Source organism: Phocoena phocoena, chromosome 3, assembly GCF_963924675.1.
Source record: "Phocoena phocoena chromosome 3, mPhoPho1.1, whole genome shotgun sequence".
NCBI classification, from domain to species: domain Eukaryota; kingdom Metazoa; phylum Chordata; class Mammalia; order Artiodactyla; family Phocoenidae; genus Phocoena; species Phocoena phocoena.
The window spans coordinates 148,631,086-148,655,628 of record NC_089221.1 but is presented as its reverse complement, the minus strand read 5'-3'; the positions used below and the strand labels follow the sequence as shown (position 1 = coordinate 148,655,628).

Genomic DNA, 24,543 nt, shown 5'->3' with positions numbered 1-24,543 from the left:
GAACATTGGGGTGCATGCATCTTTTTGAATTAGAGTTCTGTCCAGATATATGCCATTCTCATATGGCAACTCTATTTTTAGTTTTTTGAGGAACCTCCACACCGTGCTCCATAGTGGCTGCACCAACTCACATTCCTACCAACAGTGTAGGAGGGTTCCCTTTTCTCCACACCCTCTCCAGCATTTATTTGTAGATTTTTTAATGATGACCATTCTGACCCATGTGAGGTGACACCTCATTGTGATTTTGACTTGCATTTCTCTAATAATTAACGATGTTGAACATCTTTTCTTGTGCCTGTTGGCCATCTGTATGTCTTCTTTGGAGAAATGTCTGTTTACACCTTCTGCCCATTTTTCAATTGGGTTGTTTGGTTTTTTGTTGTTGAGTTATATGAGCTGTTTGTATATTTTGGAAATTAAGCCCATGTCGGTCATATCATTTGCAAATAATTTTTTTCAGTCCATGGGTTGTCTTTTTGTTTTGTTTGTGGTTTCCTTTGCTGTACAGAAGCTTGTACTACTTGTGATTTTTGATTCTAGGCACCATCTCCTATTCCTGTGTTCTTTTTTTTTAGTAGCAGCTTTATTGAGATATAATTCACATATCATACGATTCAGTGATTTAAGGTATAAAATTCGGTGGTTTTTAGTTTAATTACAGAGTTTTGCAACCATCACCACCATCAACGTTAGAACATTTCATCACCCAAATAAGAAACCCTGTACACATTAGCAGTCCCTCCCCACGTCCCCTCAATCCCTCTCAGTGCCCCTGCCCCAGCCCTAGGCAACCACTGATCTATTTCCTGTGTCTATAGATTTGCCTCTTTTTATCACCTCCTCCTTCCTTGATTGCCTCTCCTCTCCCCTCTACTTCCCACTTCTTTGCTTGTCCACTCCGTTCCTTGCGTAAAGGCCATCATAAATCCTTTCTCCCCTCCCATTTCTCTTTTCTTTCTCATGGGGTTAGAGCTTGAAGGTGTTTCCCATGTTTCCAGGAAAGCCCGTAAGTAATGGGATAGCAGTTAGGTGCCGGCCACTGCACTAAGCACCTCACATGCCATATCTTGCCTAATCATATCGTCATTTACTCTTGTGAGGCAGGACTATTACAATTCCCATTTTTCAGAGGAGGAAGCTGTGGCTCAGAAAAAAGGTGCTGTCCAAGGTCACATAGCCAAAAGGTGGCAGAGTCAGGATTTGAACCCATGTCTGTCTCCAGATTAGAACCGGGGCTATTGACAGCCTGCTGTTTATCTGCCCAGTATTTGGGGGATCTCAGGAGGATGGAGACCATATCTGTTTTTTACTTCTGTATCCCCACAGCTAGCACAGTGCCTGGCACGTGATAGATTTGCAATAAATGTTGTTGAATCAATGAAAATCCATCTCCCCACTAGCCTCCTGCTAACACCCAGAATACCAGGGAGTGTTTTCTTCTTCATTCTCGTCCCTAACCCTGGCCTTGGGGCTGGTCCACAGTAGGTGCTCAGAGAGCCATTCCTTTATGAATGAATGTTTGAATGAACGAAGGAAATAAAGAGTGAACAAATGATTACTGAGCCAGTGCGTAAGTGTGGCACGTGTCCTAAGGGTCTTTAGTCACTTCTCTAGGCCTCCAAAGAACCCACCATTTTCCCTCCCGCTCTGACACCTCCTGACCCCCCCACCTCCCCCTCAAGTCCCAGGGCAGCTGCCCAGTGAGCCCGGGAGGAGGTGACTTCCCGAAGGTGCATCCTGGGTCTCACCACCACTGATTCTGCCCAAACCTCTCTAGAAGGTTCTCCTCAAGCCAAGTGTCCTTTAATCCATGCAGACAGCAGGAGGGCTGTCTGCAGGGGTGTTTAAAGAACCTGGGTTGAAGCCTGTCAAACTAATTTTTTAAAATGCAAATCCCAATCCTCACAGAGAAACTGAGGGGACGGTGGAAATACCTCCAAGGCTCTAAAAGGCTTTTTATCTGCTTCTTTTTTTTTCCTCCCAATCTGTTCTTTCTAATTTCAAATCCACAGAGAGAACTCACAAGGCATCTTGCTTGTGCTTCAAGATAATTCTGTGCCCAGTTCCCCCATTTTGCTGTCTAAAACATGTATGTTATTCTGACATGAAACATATGCCTGTCTCTTAACATCTTTCCACATCAAGGGCTGTTCTTCCTCCCACTGCTATTCAGCCTTATTTTCACTGCTTTCCTCTGAACTCCACTGGTTCAGCTGGCCCTTCCCCACCTCTCTTGCTCTCTCTGCCTTTAACCTTCCTTTAACCCAGCTCCTAGCCCACTACGTGTTTTCTTATAGAAGGCTCTCAAGGCCATTCTTAGAACTGAACTTGGCATATCAAAATCCACGTCATTCTTCAAATCCCTGCCTCCTCCGGGAAGCCTCCCCAGGTTCACACTGGTGTCCCTTCCTACCCTTCCGTTAGCTTCTATGGGACCATACATCTCAATCCTTAACTAAGGACAGGCCCTCATTTGTGTACATAATGCTTTCTTGACATTATGAAAAATATTCTCCCCTCATTCTTCAGTGACTGAGTTTTGAATTCCAGTCATCTTCCCTTGGCACTTTGAATAGATTGTCCCATTCTTTTCCTGCATCTAGTGTTGCTAGGAAGCAGCTACTCTCCACCTGGTCCTTGTTCTCTTTTTCGTTAGCTGTCATTTCTCTGATTTTCTCAGGAGCTCCTCACTGTCTTTAAAATGCCGACGTTTCACTAAAGCATGTCTAGGTATGTTTCTTTATTTTTATATCCTGCTCAGCATGTGGTGGGTCTTTTCAATCTAAGGACTCAGGAGATCTTCCTAGAAATTTTCCCACTTTTACTTCTTTTTTTTTTTTTTTGGGGGGGGTGGTAGGGGAGCCCCACCACATGGCATGCAGGATCTTAGTTCCCTGATAAGGGATCAAACCCTTGCCCCCTGCAGTGGAAGCACAGAGTCTTAACCACTGGACCTCCGGGGAAGTCCATCACTTTTACTTCTTTAAATAATGACTCTCTTCACTCTTTTTATTCTTTCCTTTTGGAATGGTTATGAAACAGTATGGGAGCTTCTGCCCCTATTTTCCACGTCTCTTAACGTTTCTTTCATATTTTCCACCTTCATCCCTTTGTACTGCATTCCTAGAGCATTCTGCTTCATCTTTTAGTCCATTAATTTGCTCTTTAACAATTCAGTCTGTTTCTTATTTTATTTCAACAACTATCATTTTTATTTCCAAGAGCACTTATTGATTCTTTTTCATAGTTACGTGTTCTCATTTCATAATAGCCTGTTCTTTCACGATGTCGATGCCCTTCTAGATCTGTATAAGGATATTAAATATGTTATTGTTCATGATCTCTCTCCTCGGTTGTAAATCCTTTGCAGTGGTGTTGGCATTATTTATTTCAGTTCTTTTCATGGTGTTCGGACTTGTCTTGGGCAGTACAAGAAGAGGCAGCTGTCAAACAGCCCAGTTGGGGAGTGTACACAAGGGGCTGGTTGACTTCCACTGGCTTCAGTGCCAGATCGGGGACTTCTGAGCCAGCCACTGAGCAGTGTCTTGTCTCTGACCCAAGCTCATTCTTTCACTGTTCCACTCATGAGCAATCACCTCCTTCATACCACCTACCCTACAGGAATGGAACAAAGGGCATAGAGGGGGGTCAACCAGCCTTGTTGCTTCTGCCGTGGTATCCCAGTTAATCCCCTGTCACTTGCCCCTGGGCCTTCCTAGTCTCAGATTCTACCCCCTCAAAGTCTGGCAGGCCTCACACTGCTACTACCTTTTGCAACAAAACCCCCTGCAGCAGTCCTGGGCCACAGCCCCCCTTTGCAGCTTCTGCCCATCAGTGATTCCTCACAATTCCTAGTCCACTAACTTCTCCCCTTCCTCTTTCTGCGCTTGGCTTTCTACTGACATTCATTTGTTTCCTGGCTTTATTGCATTAAGGGGAAACTGCTGTTCATTCCATCTCCCATCTTGAAACCAGAAGTCTGGCTTGCATATTATAAAAGTTTTTTTGTTTGTTTGTTTTTTCCCAAGAGCACTGAAGAACATGATAAAACCTTCTCCTTTAAGACAATGAGTTTCCAGCACTTTGTACAAACACACACCATTGTTTGAGCGTGCTGGCAAACAGGGCATTTGCCAATACGCACCAGTACTCCCTGGCTCAGAGCATTCCGAAATCCACCTAGGGCAGCTCAAGGTGTTCCGGACGATGCACTGAAGCTGACGGCTGACGCTGTGTGCAGTAGGGAGTAAATGGATCCCTGGGGTCTTCTGGAGATGCTGGGGAGTCTCCCTCCAAGGCTGCACCCGCACTTCAGCCAGAACCATTCCCCTGTCTCGTTTCTGGCTTTTATTCTGTCTGTTTTTGCTAAAGCTGAGCCAATAAATAGCTCACATACCCAGCATTCTTTTCCAGGAAGCACAAATGTAACCCATCCTTGAAACTTCTCTGCTTTATTATTGTTCTGTGATGTCAGCATAGGTTCTGCTAGTGATGACTTGAAGGACTTGAGTGAGAAATAGTTGACCCTACAGTTTTTGGTTTAACCAAGAGTTCTTATGATGAACACTGTATCCTTTGTTTTCTTCTCCTCCAGTTTTGCTTCCTGGTTCAATTCAACATCATCTTAGTGTTCAGAATTCATTAATGGAACCACAGTATTCTAGCAGTGGAGCTACAAGGAATACCAAGATTCCTTGCTTGGTCTATGTATCTTCAAAACATGTTTTACTAATGATGATATGATGATAATGATGATACAGACACTTATCTGCGCTGAGTACCTTACATCCTTCATAACTGATCTTCACAGAAGTCCCAAGAGGTCGATACATTCAGCCCATTTTATTTTTATTTATTTATTTTTAAAAATTTATTTATTTATTTTTGGCTGTGTAGGGTCTTCGTTGCTGCGCGTGGGCTTCCTTTAGTTGCGGCGAGCGGGGGCTCCTCTTCGTTGCGGTGTGCGTGCTTCTCATTGCGGTGGCTTCTCTTGTTGTGGAGCACGGGCTCTAGGCACGCGGGCTCAGTAGTTGTGGCGCACGGGCTTAGTGGATCTGTGGCTCCGCGGCATGTGGGATCTTCCCAGACCAGGGCTCAAACCCATATCCCCTGCCTTGGCAGGCAGATTCTTAACCACTGCACCACCAGGGAAGTCCCCAGCCCATTTTACAAATGTATCTGAGACAAAGAGAGGTTAGGTAAATGTCCAAGGTTACATAGCTGGTAAGTGGTAGAGCTGGGATTTGATCCCAAATCTCTCTGGTTTTAAAGCCCAGGCTATGTTCTTTCATCTCCATTCTTGTGACTTTGCATTTGCTTTTACAGACCAACCTTGGAGATATTGTAGGTTCGGTTCCAAACCACCCCTATAAAGCCAGTATCACAATAAAGCAAGTCACATGAATGTTTTGGTTTCCCAGTGCATATAAAAGTGTGTTTACATTATATTATAATCTATTAAGTGTGCAATAGCATTATGTCTAAAAAAATGTGCAGACCCGCCTTCCCTGTGGCACAGCCCGTGTGCCACAACTACTGAAGTTCGCGCACCTGGAGCCTGTGCTCAGCAACGGGAGAAGCCATCACGATGAGAAGCCTGAGCACCTCACTGAAGAGTAGAGAAACTAGAGAAAGCCGCAACTAGAGAAAGCCCGCGCACAGCAACGAAGACCCAACATAGCCAAAGATAAACAAATAAAATAAATAAATTTATTTTTTTAAAAAAGTGCAGACCTTAATTAAAAAATACTTAATTGTGGGGCTTCCCTGGTGGCGCAGTGGTTGAGAGTCCGCCTGCCGATGCAGGGGACACGGGTTCATGCCCCGGTCTGGGAAGATCCCACGTGCCGTGGAGCGGCTGGGCCGGTGAGCCATGGCCGCTGAGCCTGCGCATCCGGAGCCTGTGCTCCTCAACGGGAGAGGCCACAACAGTGAGAGGCCCGCGTACCGCAAAAAAAAAAAAAAAAAAAAAAAAAAAAACAACTTAATTGCTAAAAAATGCAAGCCATCATCTGAGCCTTCAGCAAGTCATAATCTTTTTGCAATACTAACATCAAAGATCACTGACCACAGATCACCATTACACATATAATAACAATGAAAAAGTTTAAAATATTGTGAAAATGAGCAATTTGTAACAACAGCAAAAAAAAAAAACAGTGCAGTATCTGCAAAGCGCAATAAAGTGCTGGGGACTTCCCTGGTGGCGCAGTGATTAAGAATCCACCTGCCAATGCAGGGGACACGGGTTCGAGCCCTGGTCCGGAAGATCCCACGAGCCGTGGAGCAACTGAGCCCATGCGCCACAACTACTGAGCCTGAGTGCCACAACTACTGAAGCCCACGTGCCTAGAGCCCGTGCTCCACAAGAGAAGCCACCGCAATGAGAAGCCTGTGCACCATGACGAAGGGTAGCCCCTGCTCACTGCAACTAGAGAAAGCCCTCGCGCAGCAACGAAGACCCAATGCAGCCAGAAATTAATTAATTAATTAATTAAAAAAATTTTTTTTCTAATTAGGTATGACTGACTGTATTCGTAATAGCTCTTAGCTTCTATCTAGTAAATGAAAACTCCCATACATCGCAATTAAGGACACAAATGTGGAGAGCTTCTGCCATAGTACGTGGTAGGATATAAGCTTAGCAAATCCTCATTGATAGATTTCATTTTGATTAGTTGTTCTATTTTCATTTGCTCACGTACATACTTAGTCTTACAGTTGTTGAATTCACGGATGTGCTGACAGTGACTTGTATGCCCAGAATCACCTTCAGTCATTACCAGAGCTACCAAGTGTTGATAAGATGTTGGTCACCAGCACGTAAAGGGCTTCCATTTATCGGTACCCTTTCCTGGAGAGACTCCAGTGGGACGTGTTAGGTGTATGCCTGCCACATGCCTGCTGCGTTCTCAGTGCTCTCCCCTGTAATTTAATACTCATAGGTAACATTTTCCTTTCAGCCTTTACCAAGTGCTATTGCATGCATTAGCTTATGTGGTCATCATGGAAACCCTACAAGTAGGCATTACTGTTCTTAACCATCCTCTCTGTTTTGTGATGTAGCATCTCAGGCCCGTGGCTTACCCAGGGCTGTTGAGGCAGCCGGAACCAGAACCCAGGACTGCAGCCCCAGAGGCCAGCCTCTGCTCCTGCACTGGGTCTGTGGCTGCCTTTCTCTCTGATCTGGGTGGCAGAGCGCAACAGCAGGACCATACCCACAGCCCTCGGCCCCTAGCGCTTTCTCACCTCAGGCACGGCTCCCCCGCCAAGCAAGGTCCACTTTCCAGGGCAGGGCTGGGTAGTAAAGCCTCAGGCTCTGGAGCCCACCAGGCTGCCTTTGACTCCCGCCTCGACCACTGACTTTCTGCGTGACCCTCTGCAAGCTCCTCAGCTCTCCCGAGGCTTGGTTCTGCGTCTGTACAATGGGATGACAATCCCCATCTCATCAGGTGGTTGTAATCATTAACCAGCTCTCCTGTGCACAGAGCCTGCTGTGGTATCGCTGTTTATTAGTTTGCTCAGGCTGCCATCACAGAAGACTGGGTGGTTTAAACAACAGAGATGGATTTTCTCATGTTCTATAGGCTGGATGTCCAAGATCAAGGTGTCAGCAGGTTTGGCTTTTCCTGAGGCCTCGCTCCTTGCCTCACAGCTGGCCACCTTCTCTCTGTGTTCACCCATGGTCGGCCCTCATTCTGGATGTTCTGTGTGTCCTCATCTCCTCTTATAAGGACAACAGTCATAGTGGACTAGGGCCCACCCTAATGACCCCATTTTAACCTAATTACCTCTTAAAAGGCTCTGTCTTCGAACGCAGTCACAATCTAAGGTACAGAGGTTAAGGCTTCAACATATAATCTGGGGGGGACTCAGTTCAGCCCGTAACATGCAGCGTGTGCCCCTTTCACCCGTGTGAATTTAGCCACATGGTACTAAACAAAAAGGAGACAGGAAACGTAAGATATTAAATAACATGAGTGATTCCACCCGCCATTCCAGTCAATGGGTGTGTATCCCAGAGGGAAAGGGAGATGAGATGAGTTTGTGGTACCTCCATCAGCATCAGTTCCCCTGTACCTAAACGTGGGCTAGGATCCCCACATTTAAGGATGCACATTTTTCATACGGCATGGCATATAAACACCAGCCAACTGAAAGGAGCAGCGATCAAGGCTAGTTTGGGCTGTATCGGGGGTTTGCCTTGAACTTCTTCAGAATTTTAGCAGACACTGCTGGCGGCCTGCCCCGTATCCCAGCCCCGCAACTGCTTCCTACCTCCTATGCCCGCCTAGGGGCATCACCCAGAAAGGGGGAGGGTTAATGTCTTGGGGAGGGGGAGGGACTAGGGGTCAGGAGATAAGTGTCCCCACCCCCAACGTCTGATTCAGCACAGTCTCTCAGAGGATCCCTGTTAAATTAAGCCCCACTGGCCCTGCTCCTAACTGGCTCTCCCTTTCCTCAGTTCCTCACTTGGGCTTCCTGGAATCATCTCTCAGATTAACTACCTACACCCAAGTTCATATCTCAAGGACTGATTTTGAGGAAATCCAAAATTACACGAGCACCTACCCCCGTGTAAGATGTTTCTGATACACAGCAGTCTCATAGATGGTCCCCCATAGATATTGTCTGGGAATCTGACGCATGTAAAATCCCTGATTCCAGAACCCCAGCTGCATGTGGGTTCTCCCAGACCATCCCAGCCCGCTGACCCTGACACCATACCTACTCAGTGCTTTCCTCTGGCCTCCCTTCCAGGTGATCGAGAAGAACTTGAGCGGCTGGTGGTACATTCAGATTGAAGATAAGGAAGGGTGGGCCCCAGCGACTTTCATCGATAAGTATAAGAAAACCAGCAATGCCTCAAGACCCAACTTTCTGGCTCCCTTGCCCAACGAGGTGACGCAGCTCCGGTTGGGAGATGCGGCAGCAGTGGAGAACTGCACGGGCAGTGAAGCCGTCGGCCCGTCCCGGCCCCTACCCGATGCACCACATGGGGCTGTGGACTCCGCCATGCCATGGTCCAAAGACTGGAAGGGTGGTAAGGAGGTCCCAAGGAAGGCATCTTCAGACACGTCCTCGTGTGCAGGCTACGAGGAGATCTCGGACCCCGACCTGGAGGAGAAGCCCAGCCTCCCTCCCCGGAAAGAATCCATCATCAAGTCGGAAGGGGAGCTGCAGGAGCGACAGAGGATGGAGCAGCTCAGAGGTTCTTCACCCAAGCCTCCTGGCATGATCTTGCCAATGATCCCAACCAAACACACGCCTCCAGCCCGGGACAGCAGGAGACCAGAGTCCAAACCTGACAAAAGCAAGTTGTTCCAGCTGAAAAATGAGATGGGGCTGGAGTGTGGACATAAAGTATTGGCCAAGGAAGTAAAGAAGCCCAACCTCCGACCTGTCTCCAAATCCAAAGCTGACCCACCGGAGGAGAGGCCGGAAGCTGTTCCCCAGAATCCCTTCTTAAAGTCCAAACCTCAGGTTAGGCCAAAACCAGCTCCTTCCCCCAGGACAGAGCCACCTCAGGGCGAAGACCAAGTGGACATCTGTAACCTCAGGAGCAAGCTCAGGCCTGCCAAGTCCCAAGAGAAACCCTCGTTGGACGGAGAGAGCAGCCCCCAGGCTGGGGGAGGCCAGGACGTGGCCATCAGCCGTGGCTTCCTCCCAGGGGAGGGGCCTGGCCGTGCCCAGGACAGGACGAGCAAACAGGATGGGCTCAGCCCAAAGGAGACGTCCTGCAGAGCCCCTCCAAGGCCGGCCAAGACCGCAGATCCTGTGCCTAAGAATGTGCCAGTCCCTCTCCAAGAGGCCTCCCAGCAGAGACCTGTGGTCCCTCCTCGGAGACCACCACCCCCCAAGAAAACCTCCTCGTCGTCCAGGCCCCTTCCAGAGGTCAGAGGGCCGCAGCGGGAGCCCACCGAAGGCAAGGCAGCTCCTGTCCCAGGCCGGGCCCTGCTTGTCCCCCCAAAAGCCAAACCTTTTCTCTCCAACTCCTCAGGGGGGCAGGATGACATGCGAGGCAAAGGTGGGCTGGGGCCACGGATGATGGGCAAGATGGGAGAAAACAAGGAGAAAGTGGCTGCAGCCCCCTTCCCCAATGCAGACGGCCCCAAGGACTTGTATGTGGCCGTGGCCAACTTTGAAGGAGACGAAGGTACCAGCAGCTTCCAGGAGGGGACGGTGTTCGAGGTCCGGGAAAAGAACAGCAGCGGCTGGTGGTTCTGCCAGGTGCAAAGCGGGGCCCCCTCCTGGGAGGGGTGGATTCCTTCCAACTATCTCAGAAAGAAGCCCTAGCCTGCTCCCTTCCTGCCTGGACGTCCTGCACGACCCTGCCGGCTTTACCTGCATATTTAATATGCCTCTTAATTTAGCATCCTCCACGCAGCTTCAAAGGAAGGAAGACTGGAATACTGTGGTTTCTTCCCTTCTCTGGGTGGAGAGGGATCCCTCCCATCACAGCATCCCCTGGAGGCTCAGAGGCCACACCCCTTTCTCTCTACTCAGCATCCCTGCCTTAAGGCCAGTGGCATTGCCACCCAGCTTCCCTGCCCACCCAACAGCTGGACCATGACTCTCTGACGTCTCTAGGACCGGAATCCACCATCTGGAGAAACTACAGGAAGGGTCTCTTGTTGATCGGATCAGGCAGAGTATGGGTAGCCCTCTGCCGACCCAGCACCCCACCCAGTTCATTCATGTCAAGCAACTTGATTCACTCAGTTTCCAAAATGCCTGGTCCCAGAAAGAACTTCATCCCGTAGAAGTCAGCTCCGTTGCCAGTTCCAGGGAGGTGGTGTCTTCCCCGAGGCCTCAGGTCCACGGGCCTCTCAGGTTCAAGCAGATGCAGCTGCCCCAGGAGTGGGCCTGGAGGTCCTCCCAGCCACGCTGCCTCCCTTCTGTGCTGGGACCCTGATCAGTTCTAAAGGAGTACTTCCAGCTCCAAGCATGCTCCACTTTTCCTGCCGCAGGCTGGGGTCCAACCCAGGGCTTCTAAACAAGAATCCCCAGCCCGCTTTTGGGGGGGCCTTTCACTTCTGCCTACCTAGAGCAAGAATGTCAAGGTTTGTTTGAATAAGGGGACTGTTCACAAGCCACGCCCCTTAGTAGGTGCCAAACGCTGTACTTGGCACTTTACATTCACGCTGAACCCTCACAGCAGCCCTCTCTGATACTATTACACCTGCTTTATAGATGAGGAGACGGGTTCAATGGGCCCAAGGGCACACTAGCTGGAAGCGGAGCAAAGGGGATTTGCATTCAGGCTGGCCTGACTTCTATGCCTGTGCCCTTCCCCTGTAAGAGGCAAACCAGGCGGGGAGAGGGAGATGCCAGCTGGCTGCCCTGGGCTGTGCATGTGGGAGCCGGGTGGCTGCTCCCACACCCAGCACCCCTACAACCCATTGTAGCATCTACTGAAGGCTGCCCTGGACCCCATATGGTTGCTCCACACAGAGGCTGCCCACGGCCCCGGTGCTGCCACAGAGCCCTGTTTCCTGCTCCTATGCTGGTGCCCACCCCAGGGGATAGAACTTATGGAGCAAAGGGAGCCAAGGTGGTCTCACATGCCAGCCTTGAGGGACCCTGGTGGCTCAAGGGCCAGCAGCGGAGTCTCCAGCAAACTGGGCAGAGTAGGCAGTAGTCCCATAAGGAGACGGGGACCCGGGGGCCAGGCAGAACCTCCTGTCTCTGCTGCTGCTTCCTGCTCCTCTCTGGCACTTGAAGAGTAGTTTTCTCTTCTTCTCTTTCCATGCACTCTCCCTCTCTGTGGTCTCACTGGAAGGAACCCAGGGCAGCCCTTGCACCCATTTTGACTGATGTGGTTCACTGAGTCACGTAGAGACACAGCTACACTGCAGAACGAGAATCAGGACCCAGGGTTTCTGGCTTCCAGCCCAGAGCTCTTGCCTGGGGTCCAGGCTGCCTTGGGGGGTGAGAATGCAGCACCCCTCCTCATCCCACCCTACTCTGCAGAACGAGAGGAAGTGGCCCTCTGGCCCTGCCCCCAGAGATCTCTCATGCAGGGTAGTCATCTGCTGCTATGCTTTTGGGACCACAAGAGCAGCTTTCCCAGGGATGCTCGCCGTCTACCTGCAGTGCCAAAACTTATGTGCAGACAGCTCTCCTCCACTCTCCCCTCCCCTCTCCACGCCTCCTCCCTGCCACATGGGCTCTGGGTCCTTTCCTGATCCACAATCGCATCTTTATTCCTTCCTTCAGTAGGTCTGTAAATCCCACACCCCGAGAGTCTTGGGACAGGGCCCTGAGGTGCCCTGCCGTGCCCACTTGCCCCCAGCCCTGTTCCCAGAACCTTGGGGGGAAGATGGCAGCCAGGGGCAGAAGGGAGAATGGCAGAGGGCCATCCACCCTCCAAGGTCCCCTCACTCGGGAGGAGGCCCCACAGCACGTTTTCCTGAGTTTTTGACCCATTTTGGTGTAAACACCATTCGTGAAGCTGTTGCGCAGGATTTGACTACATTTCAAAAGACAAAACTCTAAAAATTTTTTTTCTGATTATCTCTCAGCTTTCATTGACCTTTTCTAGTATTTTGCGAGTGCCTACTATGTACTGGGCGCTGGGTGTAGACCAGGCTGCGAGTGGCTCCGTGCCTGGCTGTGAAGAGCTTTGATTTTCGGGTGCAGATCCCACTGAAGGCGTTTGTCTTTGGCTTCATTTCCTCTTCCCAGGGGTCAGCTGGGTGGGAGTGGACTAATTCCGCCTTTTTCTGGATAGAAAATTTTCCCTGCACGTGAAAAAGTAATCAGCCTTTTTATTGTTATTATTCTGGCGTGAACTGAAGGTACTAAAGCCACATTTCTCTCTGTTCACTGTTCTTTCCTCAGGACACATCTGTGGCCTGAGGACTCCTCTCTCCAGCTCCTCCTACCACGGTGAGGGCACTTCCCCAGGCAGCTGCAAGGGACGGTCTTGATGGCCAATGGCTCTCTCTAGCTGTCCTCACCTGGGGGCTTAGGTTGATACCATCCAGGACTGTAGCCACCATTCTGTGCACATTTGATAGAGCAGATGCAAAATCCCCTGGAGTCACCACCGTGGCAAATGTCCAGGGCCATAGGAATAACTTTCGTGCCAGCCTCCGGGCAGGTTACCGGTGCCTATGCACGCTCCCTCCTTTAATCTCATCCTCACTTCAACCCTGTGAGGTGCCTAGGGTCAGCCCCAATATGTCATGAGAGCGCTGAGGTTCAGAGGTTGAAGTCAGCGTCATCCAAATATTGACCAAGCTGAGACTTGAATCCACTTTTTTCTCCCCAGTGCCCATGACGTTTCCTCTGCCATCAACAATGACATGTTCATGGTGCTTCCAGGGAAGCAGGTGACCCTCCCTCTCAATTTAGGTTTTTCCTCTCCTGACCCCACGATCACACATGTCCGTAGGTCACAGGCCAATTGCCAGCCCGGAAAGGCAGGCAAGGATGGGTTTTATTCCTTTCCTCACCCCTGCATACTTTCTTGGGATGGCTATTTTATCTTACACCCTAGGGCAAAACTACAGCTTGTAGTCATAACGCCAAATCTTTGGAAAATCTGCGTTTTAGGACCACCCCTTGATAAAATAGGCCTTTACTCAAGTTTTTTACTCAGAATTTCTTTGCCATTTGGTGGGTTTATGTCCTTGTCCCAGGATGAGACTTGGGGAGCTGGGCTGCCGCTCAAACCATTTTTAATGCCCTGCCCTGCCGGGAAATTGCTAGAGCCTCACCAGGCTTCCAGTAGTCGTGTTACATGTCCTCCACAAAGCCTGTCCACGTGATTGATTTCTTAAGACAAAGTTCTTGGCCTTAAAACATTTCTGGGCCCACAGGGGATTTCCTTACCAGGTAGAATGTAGGAAAACAAACTTGCCACATTAAAGGACAGATGCCAAATCTCCCCAAGGTTGGAAGACCCTACTCTTAGGCTGAGGGATGGACAGTCTAGTATTTATTTAGTTTGTACCGAGTACACGGCACTGAGTGGGATGAAGTAGAAATCGCTCCTGGCCTCAGGTAGCTGGCAACTCAACATCATCAAGAACAAGAACATTCGTGCCTCGGCTTGGCTCCCATCCTTTCATTGTTTCTGAGTTTTTAAGTGTTGGGTCAGGTCTTGCCCTTCACTTCGGGCTGTGACAATGTATATGTAACAGCCTGAGTCACATGTGGCAGTCTTGTCCCCTCCTTGGTTGTCAGGCCCATCCTTCTGGGCTTCTGCTGCAAACAACCATACCAGTCCGTAGTCGAAGATTCCCTATTGCCAAACAGTGTGGCCTGAATGAGTAGGAGACTGGCTTGCATTGAGACCTGAGGGTGCGGCAAGCCCTCCCTTAGTCTGGAGGAATTGCTTCTAACTTGGCTAAGCTTCTAACGTCTAGATGGACCTTAGCCTGTGGAGGTCACAGACAGAGTTGTGGAGTTGCAGAGTTAAAACCAGGAGGCTCCAGAGTCTTTGTCTGCTCATGGACCACCTGCTGAGGACCCTTCTCACAGACTTGACCGTCCAGCCCCACGGGGTAACGTCTGCTTTCTGGTGCTACCTTGTGGAGTTTTCAAGCCACCCATTGTGTTTCAACATTCCACCTTTCCCGTTTTTATCGTCTGCTCCCAAACAGGCCTTCTTGGCTCCAATCAGGAACAAGGGACTCAACTTCTGTTGTCCTGGAAGAGGCCAAACCCAGTGCCACAGCCAGTAGCCTTCACTTTCAGGTCTTCTATAAACGTACAAGAGGAGGTGCACCCACCAGGCTTATGATGGCAATAAGCAATCCTAACACAACTAAGGTGTCCATATTTTACCCCAGTGTATGCCCGTCTGTGACATTGTGCCCATGTAATTGTTAGTAGCGGCACCCCTTCCACTCACGGGGTGATAACAAACTGGTCACCTTGGCTGCAACCCACATTTCCTGCTTCAGGGAGCCACCAAAGTAACTAGGCCATTTCTTGCATCCCTCAAGGAGCAGTGGGCTCTGACAGCATTGCCCCACCACCTCGCGTCTGCTCACAGGGTGATGCTGGGGCTCTCTGGACATCTCAGCACTCCTCATACCCTTGGCAAGCTGACACATTCTGGTGGTATCTTTGTTTCCTTTTAACACACACGAAAAATACATGAGGATACATACTGTGAGGGGGGAGGGGTGATGAACAATGAATTAGCTGTAGCATGTATAGACTATATACTTTACCATTAGACTTTTCTTTTTTTTTTTTTTAATAAAAAAAAGTGCTTGACTGGTTTCAAGCTTCATTGTGAAGATGTGTCTATGGATTTTATTTGGCTGAAGAAAGGGTGAGTAGCTTTGTGCCCTGGCACCTTGGCCTGGATTTGGGGATCAAAAAACAGAAGCCTGTGTGAGCTAGGTTTGGGCATTGCTCAGAAATAGGGCTGACGCCTCTGGACCTTAGTGTACTTTGATTCTTTTAACTACAATGTCCAGAAACCAAGAGAAATCTTCCTTGTATTCACTGGGTATCTCCCACATCTCGGCTCTGTGCCGAAAGGTGGAAAACTTTACATGTCCAGGGAGTTTGAACCTCTCGCTGGCATTGCCTGATGGGCAGGGAAGTAGGAGGGTGCAGCCACGTTTGGGCCACAGGGACTGCCCAAGCCGCCTGCTCCCAGGAGGTGGAGAGCATTGCCTGATGTTTTATTACTTTCCCAAAGGCAGCGCCAAGGCAAAACCAACCACCGGTGCGGAGCCTCCTTGGTCCCAGGTGAATCCAAAAGGACACCACCACCCCACCTTCCTAGGAAGAGAAGAATAGAACCAGCAGAGTCCCAGCGCAGAAGTTCAAAGGGGGAGGATTTAGATACAATATTCATCCCACCTTAGAGGAAACAGTTTAAAGCAATGATCTTCTGGTGCACCTTACTTAGGAATAATCTTCCTTCATATATTAAGCTCTGTTCCCATAAGAAAGGAAAGTCATTCTGTGGTTTAACACCACCACCTGTACCCCACACACCCCGGGAGCGTTTTGTCCCAAATCTCCTAAACCAGGAGCGCTTAGTCTCAAGAATACATCTGGTAATGACCATGGCACGGGCTTCCCGGGGCAGGCATGCAGGGGCCCCTGAGCCTCATGGGATGGGATGGAACTGGACCGCGGTCAGCAATCAACTTGACTTTGTGTCTCTGGGGCCTCTTACCCACTACCTTCCTTCAGTTCTGACTTGGAACTGGCACACTCACCACTGCTATCCTGTTCCAGGAATGACACACCAAGCACGTACCCGCTCACACACCTGCAAACGCTCTTCTCTAAGGGGTCATGGTGAATTTGGGGGTCCAAAACTCATATCGAGGGGCCACTCTTCTCCCAGTCCAGAGCGTTTAATGTCCACTCCTTCTCTAGTTCATGTCTATCTGGTCCAGGTGTGCCTCTTCACCATCTGGCAACCCATGCCTCCCAATCACTGGTTCTCAAATTTCAGTGACCAGAAGATTCAGTCAGGGAGCTCGCCAAAGTGCACATTCCTGGGCTGCATCCCCCAAAAGACAGAATCAGCAGGAATCTGCATCCTTAAAAAGTACATTGTGAGGAAATGGTCTGCATGCTCCACTCTGAAGAGATGGCCAAACTCAGCCCCTTCCTTACCTGGCATAGTATGTGTTCAAAAATGGTGCTTCATGCTATTATGATCAATGGCACCATTATTTTTCTGGGCATTTGCTGTGTTCCAGGCCTATGGGGCACTTTACCTACAATTTTATTTCATCCTCAGAATGCTCCCTGAAGTAGATATCTGCATTTTGCCTATGAAGTTGCTAAGTTTCAGAAAGGTGAAGACACTGGCCCAAGGTCTCGCATGGCCAGCGTGTGACGTGTCTCGTCCTAAAACTGGCTTTTTTAACCCATACTATGCCTCCTCCCAAATGCTAATCAAGACACATATCTCATCCTGATGTAATTCTTTCCTGGATTCATCATATTCAAGAGCTACTTTCTCTTTCCAAAACCTAACGCTGTAATTAAGGGGGAAAATTCTAATTTTTTTGAGTACATGCTCCGGGCTGGTTACCTTATAGATATTATCTCTTTAATCTTCACTACAATTCTTCTAGGTAAGAATTGTTATACCCATTTTATGGATGAGGAAATTAATAGTCTGAGAGATTGTTTACACGTTGTCACAGCTAGTATGAAGATGACCTTGGACCTCTCTAACGCCTTAATAGACCATCACAGTTCCCAAATCTATAATCTTTCCATTCAGCATTTTTTAGTGTTTTCCAGAACAAATGTCAACACATAACGTCTGAAATAAGTGTTCTGTGGGGGACTTCCCCGGTGGCACAATGGTTAAGTGGTTAAGACACGGGTTCGAGCCCTGGTCCGGGAAGATCCCACGTGCCGTGGAGCAACTAAGCCCGTGCACCACAACTACTGAGCCTGCGCTCTAGAACCTGTGAGCCACAACTACCAAAGTTTGCATGCCTAGAGCCCGTGCTCTGCAACAGGAGAAGCCACCGCAGTGAGAGGCCTGCACACCGCAATGAAGAGCAGCACCCACTCGCCGCAACTAGAGAAAGCCTGCACGTAGCAACGAAGACCCAACGCAGCAAAAAAATAAATTTTTTTTTTTTTTTTTTGCAAAAAAAGAAAGTGTTCTGTGGACACATTCGTTTGAGCAATGCTTGGTAAAATTAAGTTAAACAGTTTTTTGTTTTGGGGGGGTTTTTTGCAGAACTTCTTGAAGCTCCTTGCATAAAAATATTCAGTGTGATTATCTGAGAAGGGCGTTATCAATATCAGGTTCTTCAGCTGTACTTGACTGTGAAGCCATTCACAGAGCATCTAGCAAGGGCAGTATTTCATGTCGTAAATTCTGGAAAATGTCGAATTTTACATTTCAACTTTACCTTGAGTTCTTTTTTTTAAATTTATTTATTTTTATTTATTATTTTCAGCAGATGTGGTGCATGGACTCAGTAGTTGTGGCTTACGGGCTCTAGAGCCCAGGCTCAGTAGTTGTGGCATACGGGCTTAGTTGCTCCACGGCATGTGGGATCTTGCCAGACCAGGGCTCGAACCCGTGTGCCCTGCATTGGCAGGCAGATTCTTAACCACTGCACCACCAGGGAAGCCCTACCTTGAGCTCTGAACCACAATCCTTAGCCGATTCCTCCTAATTCCAGCTGTAACTCCACCCCTCACTGCAGCCCAGGCTTCAATGCTAACATTCACAGCATGGTGAATACAAAATACTTCTTTGAATGGACACGTGAACTTCAAGCTTTCCTATTTGCCATTGGTCTAACTTGGAGCTCTCTCAGTGGATTTCCCCATAGTAAGATCGCCACTCAAGTAGGAAACTGTTCAGAAAATAGCTGCCAGGAATGGAATTTGTTTTCTGGCTCAAAAACAAGTTTTCCTTTAGAGGCCTGTAAGTTAGTGGTGGTGTTCAGAACATTTAGATGCAAGTTAGTAAAGCCAAGGTTCATCTCCTCTTAAGACCCAGGAGGCCCAGATCCTACAATAAACTATGTTCTCCTATTCTTTTTCAACTACAGGGAACTTGGCCACATACTTGTACAGTATAGTATAGAATAGTGGTCTTCAGATGGTTTTCATTGTGTACCTGATGGTTTATTGATAGAAAAATGCTTAGCATATATGCAGTAATAACTATATAAAATACATATATTACTAAATAGATACATCATGTACAATATTAGGTGGAAAATTCTCACACCCAATGCATGGGGTTCCCTTCCACCTAAAGGAAGAGCTCCATTAGCATAATGCTCCAGCCCTTCCTCCCTCTCCCTAAGGGAGAGGGGGGAATTATCTAGATGATTGATATTTAGGGGGGCAGGAGCCAGGCATGCATAGCTCAGCCCCTCCCTCTCTCTTCTACGGCGACAGATGTCCTCAGGAAGCACACCTTCCCCTCTGTCCCTGACAGTGGGAGGCTTAGTGGTAAAGAGGACCCCACAAAAGACATCCTGTGCTTTTCAGGGGCATCTGTGACTGGATCAAAGAACATGACTATTTCTGGAATTCAGGCTTAGGAAGCCCATAACTGCCGCACACCTCACCTAAGACAGATTCTCCCACGGCTGTCTCAAGAATAAAGGTGGCATTTTGTTCTCCAGTCCCCAGATCCCTCTGTCTCTCTCAGTTACTTGGGAATTGAGGTGAGGTGAAAGGGGAGCAAATTATGAGGCTCCTAAAAAACTGTCTATTGGCTACTGATTTAGGCTAATTTTAGCTGATTTATTATTATTATAATTATTATATATTATAATAAAATACATATACGAAAGTTAAAGTGAAGGATAAGCTAAAAATACATGTAATGAAAAGATCTAATTTTTCACTGAGCTCCAATGGCTTGTCTTATCTGCCCACCCCCGGGATTCATGGACCCTACTTTGTAAACCACTGACAAAGGACCCATGACCGACTTTGGGGTTAGACCTGGGTTTGAGTTCTGACTCTGATACACACCTTACTTCTCTGATACTCAGTGTTCTCATCCATAAAATAAAATGGGGACCATAACACCTTTCTCACAGAGCTGTTGTGACGATTAATGGAAATAATACATGCCTAGCGCATAATAGGCACTTCTAACAGGATATCATAATTATTATTGCTTCTGTGAAGAGTCAAGAAGAATGAACAGTCTTCAAATATTTTCACGGCCTAGTACAGGAGTTGGCAAACTTTTTCTTAAAGAGTCAGATAGTAAATATTTGGGGCTCTGGGAGCCAAGAGGCAAAACCAGAATGTTATGGAAGAACTTACATAACTATTTAAAATGTAACCATTTGAACATGTAAAAACCATTCTCAGTTCTCTGAAAAAACAAGCAGTTTGATGGATTAGGCCCAAGGGCTAGTTTGCTGACACCCTGGTCAGGTGTATATCCATCTCCTATTTTATTACTTTTCTCTAAATGAAAGTTTCCCCAAAGTGCGTTTATGGAACATCAGTCCCTCACATGATCCTGAAAAAGCGTTGTGTGGTCAGATCCATTTGGCAACCACTTGCCTGAGTATTCTGCAAGCCTCCCCACTTGGAATCCGTGTCACACACTAGCCCGGCTCTGAGAATCCTGCAGTAAAGAAGCTGTTTAACCTGTTTAATCCGATGTGCCAAAATGTATTTCACAACAGAATTTTTTTTTCACGTAACATTTATGAATATCCCACAGAACATACTTTGGAAAATGCTGCTGTAGATCCTAAAAATGAATGGCTATGCAGAATTTTATTATTACTGTATTAAATTGAGTTTGTGCTCCATCATGATGCATCCACCTGAGAAATGTGGCTTGGATGCTGTGTATTAGTTACTATCTTCTGCAGAGTAAACAGGCCAACTTGGTCTTCAGTTTGCAAGAGCTGTAGGTTTGCTGATTTTTCTCCCTGTGTTTATCTCGGGACCAATACCATACTACCTTTATTACTATAGCTTTGTAATATAGTTTGAAATCAAGGCATGTGATGCCTCTAGCTTTGTTCTTCTTTCTCAAGATTGTTTTAGCTATTCAACATCTTTCGTGGTTCCATACAAATTTTAGGATTGTTTGCTCTCTTTTTGTGAAAAATACCATTGGAACTTTTATAGGGATTGCATTGAATCTGTAGACTGCTTTGGGTAGTATGGACATTTTAACAATATTAATTCTTCCAATCCATGAGCATGGAGTATCTTTCCATTTATTTGTGTCTTCTTCAATTTCTTTCCTCAACATCTTATAGTCTTCAGTGTACAGGTCTTTCACCTCCTTGATTAAACTTATTCCTAAGGTATTTTATTCTCTTTGCTATAATTATAAATGGGATTATTTTTCTTAATTTCTCTTTCTGATAGTTTGTTATTAGTGTATAGAAATGCAACATATTTTTGTGTATTGATTTTGTATCCTGCAACTTTACTGCATTTGTTATTAGTTCTAACAGTTTTTGTTGGTGGTGGTGGTGGGTTTTGGGGGGGCTTTTTTGTTTTGTTTTTGTTTTGGTGAAGTTTTTAGGGTTTCCTATATATAGTATTATGTCATCTGCAAGTAGTGACAGTTTCATTTCTTCCTTTCTGATTTGGATGCCTTTCATTTCTCTTTCTTGCTTAAATTGCTCTGGCTAGGACTTCCAATACTATGTTGAATAAAAGTGGTGAGGGTGAACATGGAACATTTATTTTTGTTTTTATTTTATTATTTGGCTGCGTCAGGTCTTAGTTGAGGCATGTGGGATCTTTTGTTGTGGCATGCAGGCTTCTCTCTAGTTGCGGCATGCGAGCTCCAGAGCACACGGGCTCAGTAGTCGTGGCGCGTGGGATTAGTTGCCTCACAGCATGTGGGATCTTATCCCCGACCAGGGATCGAACCTGTGTCCCCTGCATTATAAGGCAGATTCTTTACCACTGGACAACCAGGGAAGTCCCCGGAACACATTTTTGAGATAGAGTTCCTTATGTTTAAAAATGACTTTTCAAAGTTGAGTTTGTACCCACTCATTTTAAAGATAATAAAATTCTTAAAGGTTCCCAGTGTTTAGACTTAAATGAGTTTAAGTATAATGTTACCTAACATAAACCAGGCATAAATATGTTCCTTTTGTAGCGAGGATACAAATAAAATTGAACACTTTTTGAGGTTAGACACACAACTACAAAACCAACAGAATTTATCTTAACACCATTAACAGGAGAGCTGATGTTGCTTTTTTTGTTCATTTGTTTTAGTGGTAAATATATATATATATACATATGAGCTAATCTGGCTTCGTTGAAACTATATCTCCACTAACAATGACGGGATAGAAACAACCACATTGGAGCAGGTATTTTTGGAGTCAATGTGTCTATATATTCTGTGTATTATGACAATTCATTTTTCTCTAATGGAAATACTGGGAAAACCTTTGTTAAAGCAGCACATCATGGTGCATTTAGCCCTCATTTGGTGTAAATACATCACTTATGTCTGCATACTTTTTTTTCTTTTTTCGATTTTTTAAAATTGAAGTATAGTTGATTTACAAAGTTGTGCCAGTCTCTGCTGTACAGCAAAGTGACTCAGTTATACACATATAGACATTCTTTTTTTATACTGTTTTCCATTATGGTTTATCACAGGATACTGAATATACCTCCCTGTGTTATACAGTAGGACCTTGTTGTTTATCCATTCTAAATGTAATAGTTAATACATCACTTACACATTATCTTAGTCTATTCAGGTTGCTATAACAAAGTACTATAGACTGACTGGCTTATAAACAACAGAAATTTATTTCTCACAGTTCTGGAGGCTGGAAGTCTGAGACCAGAGTGATTGTCAGGTTCTCATGAGGGCCAGACTTCTGGGTTGCAGACTGCTGACTTCTCATTGTATGGTCACAGGGCAAAAAGAGAGCAAGCTAGCTTTCTGGCCTCTATTATAAGGACACTAATCTCATTCTGAGGGTCCCACCCTCATGATTACCTCCCAAAGGCCCCACCTCCAAACACCATCACATCAAGGATTAGATTTCAACACATGAATGGGGGGTGGGCACAAACAGTCCATAACATGTATTAAATTAAACTTGGCTCTTTTCTCGTTAACCCATGAAACTGAAAGTACTAGCCTGGGACCACAATTCACTTGCTAACAGAATTATTACTGAGGCCAACATTCAGATGATCTAGAATATGCCTATCCATTTTTAAAAAAATATTATCAAAATGGAAATGCAAAATTTAAACATTCTCATAGAGAAGTTGTATAACCAAGTTAAGAAACCCTGTCTTCCTTTTTAATCCTAACCCTCCCATTATCTTTACCAAGCCCTAGGGATGAGCAGACAAATGCTCTCCAGTGGGAAAGTCTTTTTACCACCAACCTCTCCACTTCCTGTAAGCACCCTCCATGCATGGAGGAGGGCTTACAGAAGCTCTGTGTATGTTCTGGAAGACATTTGAAAGGTGCTGGGATCACCTGGCAACTCACTTTCACCCTGGCAGGCTCTCTGGGAGCACACAGCAGCAGTATGTTAAGAGATACTCAAAGCTGCTTCTGGGACTTGATTTTTCCCCAAAAGTTGGTGATAGGAAAACAAGTTGGGAGTAGAGAGATGTAAGCAATTTCACCAGAAAGTTATTTTACACATTTTCATATGGAAGCAAACAGGGATATGTTACGCTATAGAATATAAAACTCGCCTGCATTTTCAAGATAAAACTGCAGACTTCAAAGAAATTGCTTCACTGGGCTGCTTCAGGCCAGGCCCCAGGCCCCAGGCCCCTTGAGAGAACTTTAATAAGCAAAGTTGAGGAAACTAAGCGATTAACCACTCCTGCCACTGGCAAGTGGGGCAGAGCCAATTAGGAGACTTCTTTTTTCCAGGTGCACCTCTGCCCATTGGGCTTATTATCAATCAAAACCAGATGTGCCATGCGGGACACGCTGTAGAGATTCTCAGAAATACGCTCCATGCTGGTGCTCTAAGTGTAGGCAGAACGGGTTTGTTTATAAAAGCAAATGCTTCCAAGAAGCTCCTGCTTTTCAAAAGTCTTTTAGTTCTGGTCCTGTGATGGGTAGTGCCTCCATTAAGTTCTGCCTGTATTTAATTACCTTAAAAAAAAATTCATAGTTTTTCAGCTAAGGGATGCAAGTCTGGGGTCGGGGCGGGGGGTGGAAAGGGAACTCCTGGATTCCCAAAGGTGCCCCTCGACTATTCAGAATCAGGACCAGGGACTCATAGAAGACCAAGGTTTGGTGTTCAGGTGCTACCTTCTCGTCTCCTGCCCTCCCCTACCAATACACATACGCAGGCCCGATGAACAGGATAAGGGTTTCCACTTCTGTGCTTATTACTCGTCACCGAAAGCTGGACATTCCAACATCAACTAGCGTGTCCCTTCTACGTGAGCTGAAAGACGGCTGCCCAGGGCCAGGCTAGCAAGTGGCCCAGTGGCAGGGAGAACAGAGTCAGCATCCCCTTACAGACCGCTCTCTTTCAGCCTACGGGGCCCATGTGTCCCCTTCAGGGTCAAAGTCTGCCCCTCCGCTCCAATAGTGGGTCAGTAACATCGGCCAAGAACATACCCTGGGCTATGTGGTTCCCCTGCCACTCACGTCCGTCAGGGATCCAGCGTGCCCCGGCTGAAGTTCCTTCCCAGACGTCAACGCGGACTCCAGCAGATCCATGACAGACAGACTTCCAAGGGGGCAGAACTGCTTTGGCACGAGGTAGCTGAGTCCTGATCCCGTAGGGACAGTCCTGAAACCTCCGTCTTCGTGCATGAGAGCACAGGGGCAACCAACTTAATCCTGGGCCTGCTCTGGGCCAGGTTCAGTCCTGGGAACTGAGGACAGAGAAATAAGAAAAATATAGTCTAGCTGGAAAGACTGCCCTACAGACAACTACAGGTAGGAGAGTTATAAGAGAATACTGCACAAAATTTCTGAAGGACACAGAGTGGGAAGGGAAAGCTGCCTAGGGGTGATGATTATTAAAAGCTGTCCAGGGCTTCCCTGGTGGCGCAGTGATTAAGAATCCACCTGCCAATGCAGGGGACGTGGGTTCGAGCCCTGGTCCG

The 24,543-nt window shown here is 47.1% G+C and overlaps 1 protein-coding gene across 1 annotated transcript in view; it reads left to right on the top strand.

Annotated features, from left to right (window-relative positions):
• The window catches only part of SH3PXD2B (SH3 and PX domains 2B), a 107,019-nt gene extending 96,720 nt beyond the window's left edge, over positions 1–10,299 (top strand). Inside the window, exon 13 of the mRNA XM_065874654.1 lies at positions 8,764–10,299. Within this exon, the coding sequence (XP_065730726.1) occupies positions 8,764–10,299 (1,536 nt within the window). The remainder of the gene's footprint in view (positions 1–8,763) is intronic.
• Positions 10,300–24,543: the final 14,244 nt, after the last annotated feature.